General features: G+C 36.6%; 1 protein-coding gene across 12 annotated transcripts in view; it reads left to right on the forward strand.

Moving 5' to 3' along the window:
* lola (longitudinals lacking) overlaps window positions 1–12663 on the forward strand; it is a 581907-nt gene that overhangs the window by 333083 nt on the left and 236161 nt on the right. Inside the window, exon 5 of one of the 12 annotated variants that reach the window (XM_067135849.2) lies at window positions 11965–12430. The exons of 10 other annotated variants lie outside the window; for them this stretch is intronic. In XM_067135849.2, coding sequence (XP_066991950.1) covers window positions 11965–12401 — 437 coding nt within the window. In that variant the 3' untranslated portion in view covers window positions 12402–12430. Of the gene's footprint in view, window positions 1–11964; window positions 12431–12663 lie in introns of those variants that run through there. One more of the 12 variants, XM_067135865.2, reaches the window with a different exon arrangement.

Genomic DNA, 12663 nt, shown 5'->3' on the forward strand with positions numbered 1-12663 from the left:
TATGTCAGTTATTTTCATCAGTACCCAGACCAGAGTCTTCTTTGTGTCCTGAATGGATCCTTAGTTTCCTTTTTTGAAAGGAGTTTTACTGCTTATGCTAGGCTTAGCTTTTGCTTTAATATATAGACAAATTTATTATGGTTCTTTGTGTTTTGTATGGCTGTGAGAGTTAGACAGAAACTTTCAAAATTTTTAGATCAACATTTTCGTGCCATTCACAGCTGTTACTACCATTCAAAATATATTTACTGTAGCCGGACTGAGTAGCTCAGATGGTAGAGCACTGGCCTTCTGACTGCAAGCTGGCAGGTTTGATCCTGGCTCAGTCCGGTGGCATTTGAAGGTGCTCAGTTACGCTAGTCTCATGTTGATGGATTTACTGGCACATAAAAGAACTCCTGTGAGACAAAATTCCAGCACCTCAACCGGACCATACCATTTTATGGTATGTTTGCCTGTACTGAAGACGTCGCGTTCCTAGCAATCACTTGTATCAATTGTGAATTGTTACTCTTCTCCATCATGTGTTGTTACTACTACGTAAACTTTTCCCTATTCCGGTAGATAGCATCTCAGGCGTCAGCATATGTCAAAGAATTTCTTTTCTGCCCCATCTTAGATTGTCTTTCTGGTTGGTTGGGTGGAGAGGTTTTGATCTGAGAATATGGAAGCGATGGATTTCCAAGTCGCCTTTGTGGCGTATAAAAGATATTTGAACAGATTCGAGATGTCTTTGTATGATTCTCGGCCTTTTGAGAATGTTAACTGCCTATATATATCTCGGCCTTTCGAGAATGTTAATTGCCTATGTATCTGAGGTATTTATTTTTCTTTAATCTTTTCTTGGTCTCATATTGCTTCATCCTTTGCTTGCCATGGTTGGGTTAGAAAGGCTTATCTCATTACATGTGTTTCTAATTTATTTGTGTGTTAACTTTGCTTTTATACGCTTCTTTCAGAATTTTTCTTTACCGATTCGCTATGTTTGTTTTGAAAACAGAAGGTGACACGGATTCGTGTGTGTGTGTTTATTATTTTATCGCTTGTTCTGTATATTTCATATCCACCACATTTGCGTGGTATGAATACAAACTACCAATGCGATTGACTGCGCTCTGTGTGTTTTGGATGGAGACACTCTGTCTCCTTAAGATGGAACACTTTCTGGTCCGTATTGTCTGTTTGAGCTTGAGAGCGGTTGTTTATTTAATAATGTGCTGTGTGGCTGACGTTCATATGCATCTGGCCTATGTGTCCCTTTATCGGCGACCTAAACTCAATGGTCTCTGTGTGGGCGAGGTTGGTTCTGACCCTTGGTTCCGTGGAACCTTTTGTGTCTACTGTAATTTACTTATTTGTTATTCATTACGCATTGCTGCCGTTGGTTTTCTTTACCTATTTTCTAGTTTATTATGTTTTATTCTTGACAGGGCGCCTTTCTATCTTATCTTTGTTTATTTGGCATGTAACCATGGTAACCACCCCTTTTTCCTATTCTCTCTGTTTTAATTTTATGAACTCGTTGCACCCTTCCCTCTTCTCCTGTTTGAAGCTCTTTTACTCAACAATCTTGAATTCTCGGGGGATATGGTTTTTGTTTATTTGGGTGTTATTGTTGTGGGCATTATGTCTTATCTTTTCGACTAGAACGGAGAATGTTATGATAGAGTCCTGTTTCTCCTTTAACTTACGGTCACATGGACTGATATGCATAAAAGAAATACTTTGAACCCACCTGAATTTATGTTCCTCATTTAATTGAGGTAGATGCCATGCCATTATACCTTAGTTTTCATCACGTCTTATATTAAGGTAAGAGAGAGAGAGAGAAGTTGTGATAAACCGTGAATCCTATGTATTTTGATTATGGGCCACACACAATTAATATAAACTATTAGATTATTTGGCCTCCTTGTTTTGCTTATGTAGCCCTTTTGATTTTTCTCTCCTTAATAGACCTATGTTTTTGCCCTTATTCCTGTTCTACTTTAATTTCTTTGTGTCTCTTACATGTGTATTATTTGTCTAAGAGGCCTGGGTCCAGTTCCTGGCAGTCTTTGCCAGTTTTGACCAAATCCACTGCATTGGGTCTATTGAACAATTATATTGGCTATGTGGTTTGGGTCATGTAGCTGTCACCTTGCATTTGGGAGATAGTGGGTTTGAACCCCACTGTCAGCAGCCCTGAGTACCTGAATATGGTTTTCTGTGGTTTCCCATTTTCACACCAGGCAAATACTGGGGCCTGTACCTTAATTAAAAACATGATTGCTTCCTTTCCACTGCTAGCCTTTTCCTACCCCATTGTCGCCATAAGACCTGTCTGTGTGTCAGTGTGATGTAAATCAAATTGAAAAACAAAACAACAACGACAACAAACATCTGACATATCATATTTAGCATTTGAAGGGTATCACCCAGAAAAGTATTCATACTAAAGCTATTCAGGGTGAGAATTTTTTAAGACTGTTTTGAAAATAAAAGTTTTACTAATAGTTTTATTTGTAGTGCTTGAAAATTTTACAAGCAACAAGATGTTGTTCTATTGGGTTGTAAAATCTATATTAATATTGCATTAAATGTGAGTTTCTTCTGAACATATAAAAACAATGATTGCATAATTGGTCTCATTATTATGACTAGAAGAAAGGTGGAAATTATGAAGCACTTTCTGAGATTAACTTGAAAGAGGAATCTGGCACAGTCTGTGTTTTGTGCTAAACCTTTTACTGCTTACCGGGTGAGTTGGCCTTGCGGTTAGGAGCATGCAGCTGTGAGCTCGCATCCGGGAGATAGTGGGTTCAAATTCCACTGTCGGCAGCCCTGAAAATGGGTTTCCGTGGTTTCCCATTTTCACACGAGGCAAATACTGGGCTGTACCTTAATTAAGCCCACGTCCGCTTCCTTCTCATTCCTAGGCCTTTCCTGTCCCATCGTCACCATAAGACCTATCTGTGTCGGTGTGACGTAAAGCAAAAAAAAAAAAACCTTTTACTGAAAAGACTGAACAGCATTACTCCAGTTCTTTAGGCTTTTTTAATTGTGAAATGACCAGTGCTTCGTTCTAGTGTGGCAGCATACTCATTAGTTAAATTGCCGCACCTCTTCAAGACACTGTTAGCTAGTATGCTGTTTGAGACACCACTACAAGCCCCCTTTAGGACAGTGCAGAGACAGTACTGTAGTGGGGGGATATGTACCTCCACTTGTATATGTACCTGCTTTTGGGTTTTTGTATCAAAAATTAAGTTCCCAGAAGGAAACCATAAATGAATTTGATTGACTGTGAATATTGAAGTACTCAAGCTCTTTAGGCCTTTGCAATCATGAAGTTACCAGCATTTTACCTTAGTGTAGCAGCAGGATCATCTGTTGGATTAATTTATTGTTGCCTTCTGGGATCTTAATTTTTTAGTATTATTACATTTTATGATTGGTGGTGGCATGATTAGCGCAGTGATGTAGCTGCTAGCTTTCTATGTACACAGCTGTGTTGTGAAACCTGGTCAGTCTCAGGTTAGAATTTTCTCCTGAAAAATTATGTGGCTTCAGGAAGGGCATCTGGCCTTAAACTCATGACCAAAACGAGCCTGGGTGGCTCCAGTGATCCCAGAATTATGTGGGATAAGCTGTAGAAAGTAATATTTTTTTTAAAAAAGGTATAATTTTCATTTCATTGTGTGATTGTATTTCTCCACTTTCCAAGTCTGCAACAATGATCTTGCCAGTTATATGTATTGCGAATGAGAAACCAAGGTAAAAAGAGCAACTTTCGTCTGGTAGTGGTGATGGTAATTATTGTTTTAATAATGATGATTGAGGCACTAATATCAAGGTCATTGTGTCTTGTAATTTTTTGTGTTAACAGTATTAATTATCCTAAAATATATTTGTTAAAACTATTCATAATATTTGCAATCACAAACCATTAGTGTTTTTTTTTTTTTTTTTTTTTTTTTTTGAAATTTTTTGCATATACTGTATTCCTGATAAGAGGAACACCTTCACCCCACATTCCGAGGAAATATTCAGTATTTAAATGTATTATGACATTGTGCTGTGCTTTGTCGATTAACCTCACTCTGGTTCAGATTTCCGGAAAAACTACCTTACATAGGAAACATAGTTATAATGAAAATGTAAGGTACAAGCTAACCAAAGCTGTTGACATATGCCTCCTGTTTCATTATCTGGATGAAGACAGTCGAATGATGTTTGATTTGGTGATGCTTATTTCATTGGCCACTAATTTGTTCAATTCAGTATGATGATGATTATGATGATGTCTTGGTATAATATTTTGCTAACTCTTTATTTAAATAAGAAAAAGTATTCATTTATCTCTCAGTATTATTTTTCTGTAAGTGTTAATATAAATTATCTTCATTTGATTTTAAATTTTGCTCTCAACTTTTTTCTTTAATTCTTCATTTGAAAAAGTATTAATGGTGCTATAGCTGAGATGTGGTGGAAAGGTAACTTAATCAAATTCATAAGGCCATCTGGAGTTCATAATTCTGTTTTTATGTCCTTCAGAATACCACCACACCACAAAATGTTCTCTGGTTGAATAGTATATAATGAACTTCACTTACATGTTAATTAGTTTGTGCAGAGAGAACAAAATTTTAAGTATGTTTTTACTGCTGTTGAACATAGTTCTTATATTTTCTGAAAATGTAAAATATTAGAACTTTACAACCAACTTGTAAAAAGATGTTGCAAACATTACTTGTATCCTCATCTTATTATTTCCTTAGAAGACAACCTTTTAACTGGTGTGAAACAATGTGAAAATGATAATGTTATGTATTATCTGTACATAACTGTACTGGTGTGTTAGATTGACGAGAGACTGCTGTGAAAGTCTTGCCATCACCTCTTCCTCAAATGGTTTTCCATATCAGTTCGTCAAATACTGAACTAATGGCTTTCTTAAGGTCTATGGCTGCTTCTTCTTTACACTTTGCCCTAATTAATACTAATGATTAAACAAGTATGGGAAGCTAAACACAGCCTGTCAGATGAGTTTCGAGAGGAAGTGCTTTAGACCGATGGCCATGGTGTCTCAACCCATAAGACCTATTGATGATTTTCAAACTAAAAATGATTCCTTTTCATATTCCCATGATACCAATAGACACTTCTCTCTCCCTCTCTCTCTCTATATATATATATATTTAAAAAGTATATATATACTTTTTTTTCTGGTGGGGTCATATATGTCAGTCTCATGTTGGTAGATTTACTAGCACATAAAAGAACTCCTGTGGGACTAAATTCTGGCACCTCAACATCTAAAAACCAAAAATGTAGTTAATGGGACGCAAAGCCAATATTATTATTATTATTATTATTATTATTATTATTATTATTATTATTATTATTCCATGTAATTTACTAAATGAGGAGTGTTTGTATTTGCAGTACCGAGCTCGATAGCTGCAGTCGCTTAAGTGCGGCCAGTATCCAGTATTCGGGAGATAGTAGGTTCGAATCCCACTGTCGGCAGCCCTGAAAATGGTTTTCCGTGGTTTCCCATTTTCACACCAGGCAAATGCTGGGGCTGTACCTTAATTAAGGCCACGGCCGCTTCCTTCCCACTCCTAGCCCTTTCCTGTCCCATCGTCGCCGTAAGACCTATCTGTGTCGGTGCGACGTAAAACAAATAGCAAAAAAATATATATATATACAGTAGAGTCTCGCTCAACCGACCTTCGCTTATCCGACACTCCGTGCTATCCGACATTGATAGTCTTAATTTGAACTTTAGGTGGATGCAATTCTGGGACATGGGGTGTGGAGGGTGCGAATGTGGGACAAGCACTGGCAGTCATGCGGTAGGATTGTTCAATGTAGTACTGGTTGGGTGCGGATGTTATAGTTTTCATATCCTCTGTGAGTATGGCGAGTAAACGTAAGAAAGTGATTGTTTCTGTGGGAGACAAGTTGAGTGGGTTAAAGAGACTGGACAAAGGGGAAACTCTCCAAAAAATGGCTTCAGATTATGCTGTTGGACGTGTTACAGTGGGAGATTGGAAACATACGAGGGAATAAATTGAAAAGTGGTGCTCTACCAGAGCAACAAGTGATGCACTGAAAATTAGAGAAAAAAAAAAAAAAAAAATGAAAAATGTGAGTACGAAAAAGTAAGTGTAGCACTATTTCTCTGGTTCACTAAGAACCAGGGGGCTTGTCAATAACTGGCCCCATTCTGCAAGAAATGGCGGTGTATATCCAGAAGGAGTTTAATAAAGGGACCCTAATTTTACTGCCAGTGCTGGGTGGCTTTATCGGTGGAAAAAACGGTACGGCATTGGGCAGCTTAATATCTGTGGAGAAAAACTGTCAGCTAAATACGATGAGGTTGTGAAATTCAAAAGACAATTTCAAGAAATAATTCTTGCTGAAGGATTATCCGGTGATCAGATTTTTAATTGTGATGAGACTGGGCTGAATTTCAAGATGCTGACATCAAAACTCTTGCAGCCCAAGCCAAGACGTCTGCACCTGGCTACAGGCGTAGTAAGAAAAGAGTACTGCATCTACTGTACAATTGAATTAATAAGTCAATAAATAGAGTCCCGTAAAACATAGTACATAATACAGTATAGCCTTCCTGTTTGTTTTAGTTCATTTTCAAAGTTATTCCGTATTATCCGACATTTTCGGTGATCCGACGTACTCCTGGTCCCGTTTAAGTCGGATAATCGAGACTCTACTGTATATATATGTATTTGCAGTATGTGTGTCTACTTCATATTAGAGTGTAAAGCATGCGTGGTGATCTTCTAACACAACCTTTTATAACCATAGAAATTTGTGGAATATTTAAATAACTTACATCAACATTTCAATCTTACGGTACTAGGAATTTGCTCAGGGTTATGATAATGAAGTAAACATGGTGTGCCACCCTCCATAGATAAATATGACCGAGAGAGAGAGTGAGAGAGAGAGAGAGAGAGAGAGAGAGAGGGGGGGGGGGGAAGAAAACCCTTTTGTATTGACCACTGCATTTCCAAGAGCTGAAGTCATTAATTTAATTTTTTGTATACAGTTTTGCATTTGTTTAAGTGCTTCTTCATTGATTTTAGATTATTTCAATCTGTTTGAATATGTCAGTTTCTTTGTGACAGTTGATGGTAAACTACATTAATAATATACCCCCTGTGGGTGGGGGGCGCAGACGAAGAACACACCCACGGTATCCCGTGCCTATCGTAAGAGGCGACTAAAAGGGGCGACCAAGGGATGATTATATTAGAACCATGAAACTCCTTGTGATGAATACCACCATGAGGGGAACATCATGGGTCGCTTTTCCTTGCGCGTAGTACCACTATGTTAGGTACAAAATAGGTTTGTGATTAGTAGCAAAGGAGAGCGCGACGGTTTTTACAGTACCTGTGATTAGTAACACTATATGAGCGACACCATGGGATGACGGAACGCACGGTTCTGGCTTGCCTATGATTAGTACCCATTATATGAGAAACACTATGGGATAGTAAGAGTCCGTGTGGTTAGTACACTTAGGTGATGAACACCATAGGTTTGTGTTGCCTGTCAATGGCGCCGCAATGTGCGAAACACAGTAGGTCTGTAATACATGTGCGAATTTCATTACCTGTGAGTAGTACCATAATGTGTGGAATACCGTGAGTCTACGCTACTCTTGATTAGTACCGCAACTTGACAAATACCATGGTTCTACTTTTCTAGTGATAAGTACCAATGAGGGGCCGATGACTTGGATTTTGGACTCCTTACGACTACAAGCATCATCGATTCAGTATCGTGCTATAGAAGCAGTCCCTTAGTCTGTAATACTATTGTTTTACGCCAGCTTCTGTGCATGTGAGGTACTGTGGGTCGGTTCCACTGATTGTTTTAAATTCATATCCATCCATTCATTTTTCGTCGTCACATTTTTGAGTTGTGGTCAGTAGACGATTTTGGGTTTTTAATTTGTCATTTCATTTCGTACCATTAGGGGTCGATGACCTAGATGTTAGGCCCCTTTAAACAACAAGCATCAATTATCAATCAAATACATTAATATTTGACATAAGTCTGTGTGAACATGAACATTCGTTATTTAGTTAATTAAGCTAATTCTATAAAAACCGTTAACTGTAATTCTGTTTCAATCAAGATAATTTTATCAATTATGCAAGTGAAACTGCTGAAGAGATTCTCCCTTTATCATTTGTTGGCATTTTCAGTATCAGTTGTCAGAAGGAATTTGACATAGGGTTCAGTACTGAAAACGGATCAAGATAACTTAAATTCATGAAAGAAAGTCTTATGTGAAACAAATTAAAATGATACATTCATATAAAATTAATTGAATAGCTAATTAATTAAGCTTTTCAAAATAGGTAAAACGACTTGAGATACAAAACTTCCTATCATAACTGTCTTCGATAGGTTGACCATGTAGGTGGTTCAGTTAAATGGAGAATAACAATCTGATTTGCTACTGCAGTGCTGCAGTGAAAGTTTGAACATGGCAATCTGGAATGGACATGCTCCTTAGCAAGTAACCTGTTAACTTAATTGTGAGAGTACAAAGGGGTGAAATATGTTGTGGGTGCTACTGAATAACTTTTGAAATATGTTGTGGGTGCTACTGAGTAACTTTAAGACCTAGTATTTCTGTTATCAGAAGGGATATCTTTCTATTGGAGAGCTGTCGGTATTCTCATTGGAATACACCAAAGCTAATTCCAACTAAAATAAAATTAAAATAAAACAATGACATCAGTTTTCTTGTCAGAATATAATAAAAAATTATAATGTTGTGGTTAAAAGCAATGCTATGATATGAATAATATTTGTAGAAATAAAAGTGACACAGATTCTCTCTTTTTGCAAACAGTACTACACTTGCGAACTACCAATGCTTACTTCCAATGCTGGAATGACCTTGCCACAGACAGTGGTGTAGACTGCTCTGTTGTGTTCTTTTCAATACGTACACTTCCCATTGCTATCAGCACATCCATAGTTTGGTATATGACTTTGAAGTATCTCAGTCTGTCAAAACCAATGCAAGATCAATAAAACTGGAAAGTACCTGAGAAAGAAAACATTTATTTAGTAGCAGTTCACATGAAAAAATATCAAGTTAAATCATTTCTTTCTTTCTTTCTTTCTTTCTTTCTTTCTTTCTTTATTTATTTATTTATTTATGTATTTATTTATTTATTTATTTATTTAATTTGAATTGATGAATATAAAAGTGTAAAAACATTCATGTTAAAATTCCATTTATAACTTATAACTTTATGGTTGAATGTAAGAGAGGGCCGTGAACCCTAACTTCGCCACTTAGAAAGGTATAACGTAAATAAATACCGTAATAGATGTGGAAATGTTTGCAGTCATCTCATTGATGCAATTGTGCCTGCTCTTTCCTCAGGTGTCCAGTGTAGTCTGCCCCTCATGAACCCTGGTATTTCACCAGCTGGGTTATTTACTGGTAACTTTCCATTAAGTCAGGCTCTGGTGACAACACTTGTTTTTGTGTAGGCTTAAATGTACTTATAAGACTTGATATATCGAGTCAGTTGGCTGTGCCGTTATGGTCGCGCAACTGTGAGCTTGCATTTGAGAGATAGTGGGCTCGAACTCCACTGTCGGCAGTCCTGAAGATGGTTTTCCGCTGTTTCCCATTTTCCCATGGCCACGTCCCCTTCCTTCCCACACCTAGCCCTTTCCTATCACATCATTGCCATAAGACATATCTTTGTTGCTGCAATGTAAAGCAAATTTTTAAAAAATATTTAAAATTGGTTTTGGAAAGTTTGTTGAATATTACTGAATTAAAAATCTAAAATTTAAGGAGAGTGTGAAGTGTTGTTCTTAATATTTGTATAATATTTGGAGATCTGTGCTGATGTCTGCAAAGTGAAGGGCATTGTCCTATATTTTTTTGCAAAAGGCTGAATATCTGTTGTGTACCAGGTACAAAGAACACAAAAACTCACTTAGAAACCATCACTTCAGAGACATCAGCACAGATCTTAAAATGTGATAAATCAAAAATTACAGAAAATCTTTGAATATAAATAGGGCATAAGAACTATACATTGCCAAAAATGCCAACCGAAATAACCTCCACAATCACATACACCTAAAGAATTCCAGGCTATTCACTCTACTAGATTAAGTTGTGTGTCAGTAAAGCACAATCCACACTCCATTTAAATTAAATTTTTTTCAAATGCTCAATAGATATGATAACCGGAGAATCATTAAAAAAAGATGAAAATACAAACAAAAACAAAGAGACTTTAGTTGCATTTACTGGTGACATCACTGGAGCCTGACAAAATGGAAAGTTACCAGTAAAGAAGCCATCTGGTGTGACACCAGGATTTGCATGAGGCAGTTGAGGAAAGAGGAAGCACTTTTGCATCATTGAGATAAGTTCAGACGTTAATTAAAAGTGTAGTTTGATAGAATCTTGTGATGTTCTTTTATTTTTCAGGTATTTTCTAGTTTTATTGATCTTGCATTAGTTTCAGTAGACTGAGAAACTTCAAAGTTATATATTAACAAAGACAAAGATTTGAAAGAAAAAAAAGTTAAAAAAAGTCTGTAGCTTGGGTAAAATGGATTGAATGCTATGTTGGACCAGACTGCTCTACTGTATGTAAGATCCCAATTCCTATCAGCACCTCTAATAGCACCTATTTAATAGCTTGAATACTATGGTGACCAGTGTGTTGTTTACTGGCAGTTATCAGAACATGTCTGATCCAGAGTGATGGCAAGATAAAAATGAAAGTTACCTTACTTCCCCTGCTCCTCCCTGTCAGTATTCAGAAAGAGGCTGTTCCTCTCAGTGAGATAACTTCCCTGGATTGTGTGTTGTGTATACATCCCCTCATGGCCCGCTCTGTGACAGTCAATACATCCAAGTATTGGGATCTGTAACAACCTTTCTGGATGATCAGAATTTACTATTCCTTCCCTCTTTGTTATAAAAGATTCTTTGGTAAGATTAACATTATCAACAGTAGGATGCAGGAAATAAATAAAAACTAGTAAATATTTCCAATATATTGTCTTTGAATCTAGCTATTATTGGCAGGACCAGTATTAACAGATATATTTGATAATGTTCAATTAAAAGTTTAAATACCTGGTAATGTAGTTCAATCTTAAGTGAATATTTAGTTAATATTTTCTCCAGTTGTATTGTGGTTTTTTTTGTTGATTTGTATTTGTTTTCCATTTTGATTGCTTTTCCGTGGCCATCCACAACAATGGAGCCATTTCCATTTGAAAAGGGTAATCCCATAACTACACTTTGTTTACATATAATTGGAAGTGGGAACAAATATCTCCAAATCAGTTGGTAGTAAATAAGGAGTTAAATTCCTGATTAATTGTTATCAGCAATATATATATATTCTCATGTTTCAAATATGCTACTATTCATTATACAGTGGTGATTAGAACATAAAGTGTTATGGAATTTGTGTTCATTTAACCATTGTGATTCCAATATGTTTGAATTAAGAGGCAGCTATGTTATTTAGAACTGAAAACAGAAATGTAGAGTTTTTGTAGTTCCCAGGTGCTAAGCACTCAACTAAACTTTAGATTTTTCTCTCACTGCACACACGTGCAAGTCTTATTCAACTATGATTTCACACCACTTATTGCAGTGCATGTACAACTGCTTGCTCATCTTGCTTTTTCATAAATTTTATTTTGCCAGTTACATTTTACAGTTGCATAATTAGCCTGTAACCTGTATCTGTGCTCCTACAAGTTTCATGGCCTTACAGTTAAGATCCTTTTCAATTTCTTCTCCTTTTGCAGTGATGGGTTCTTAATTCTGATTTAGATACACTTAATATAGTATTAGCATTGTTATATTTGACATATAAATTATATTTATCAAGGAGCTAACTTTTCCCTTTTTTTTTTTGTATTTGATTATAGGTATCCCTGTGGGCATGTGGAGTGAACAGAAATATAAAATATATATACCCTCACCTGATCATGAAGGATCTAGGGAAGCAAACTCTATTGGCCACTTCATGTGGGATGAGAATCCACCACATCCAAGATTTTCGTCACTGCAGGACCAATTGAAGGAGGAGAATGAATCTGACTTTGCACATTGGAGATACGATTACAACACTCCTACCAACAGTAGAAATTCAAAGGGAAAAGCTCGTTCTGGAGCTCTTTTTACATGTCCAGCTTGTGGCAAGAAGTATCAGTGGAGAAACTCTCTGAATTCGCACTTAAGATTAGAGTGTGGTAAAGAGCCTCAGTTTCCTTGTCCTGAGTGTGCACACAGGTTCACACAAAAAGGTAACTTGAAGAAACATATGAGGCTAAAACATCCGCAAGCACTCTTAGGTACTCCCTAAATTATGAAGCTTTCTTGAATATAGTGAAAATGTAATGTATTCATTTATGAAATTTACAATGCTGGTAACTAGACTCTTCATTTGATAGTGTAAAATGTAGCAATTACATGGTACCTGGTGACAACTTGTTCATGTGTTTGGTTGATGCCATTGGAGGGAGGATAAATGCATCTTTGTAGTTTTAATTTATTCTTAATATATGATCCTACCCTTACTGTCTTATTTGTTGTATTGATAATGTTGGATCCATTTCATTCATGCA

Source organism: Anabrus simplex, chromosome 1, assembly GCF_040414725.1.
Source record: "Anabrus simplex isolate iqAnaSimp1 chromosome 1, ASM4041472v1, whole genome shotgun sequence".
NCBI lineage: Eukaryota > Metazoa > Arthropoda > Insecta > Orthoptera > Tettigoniidae > Anabrus > Anabrus simplex.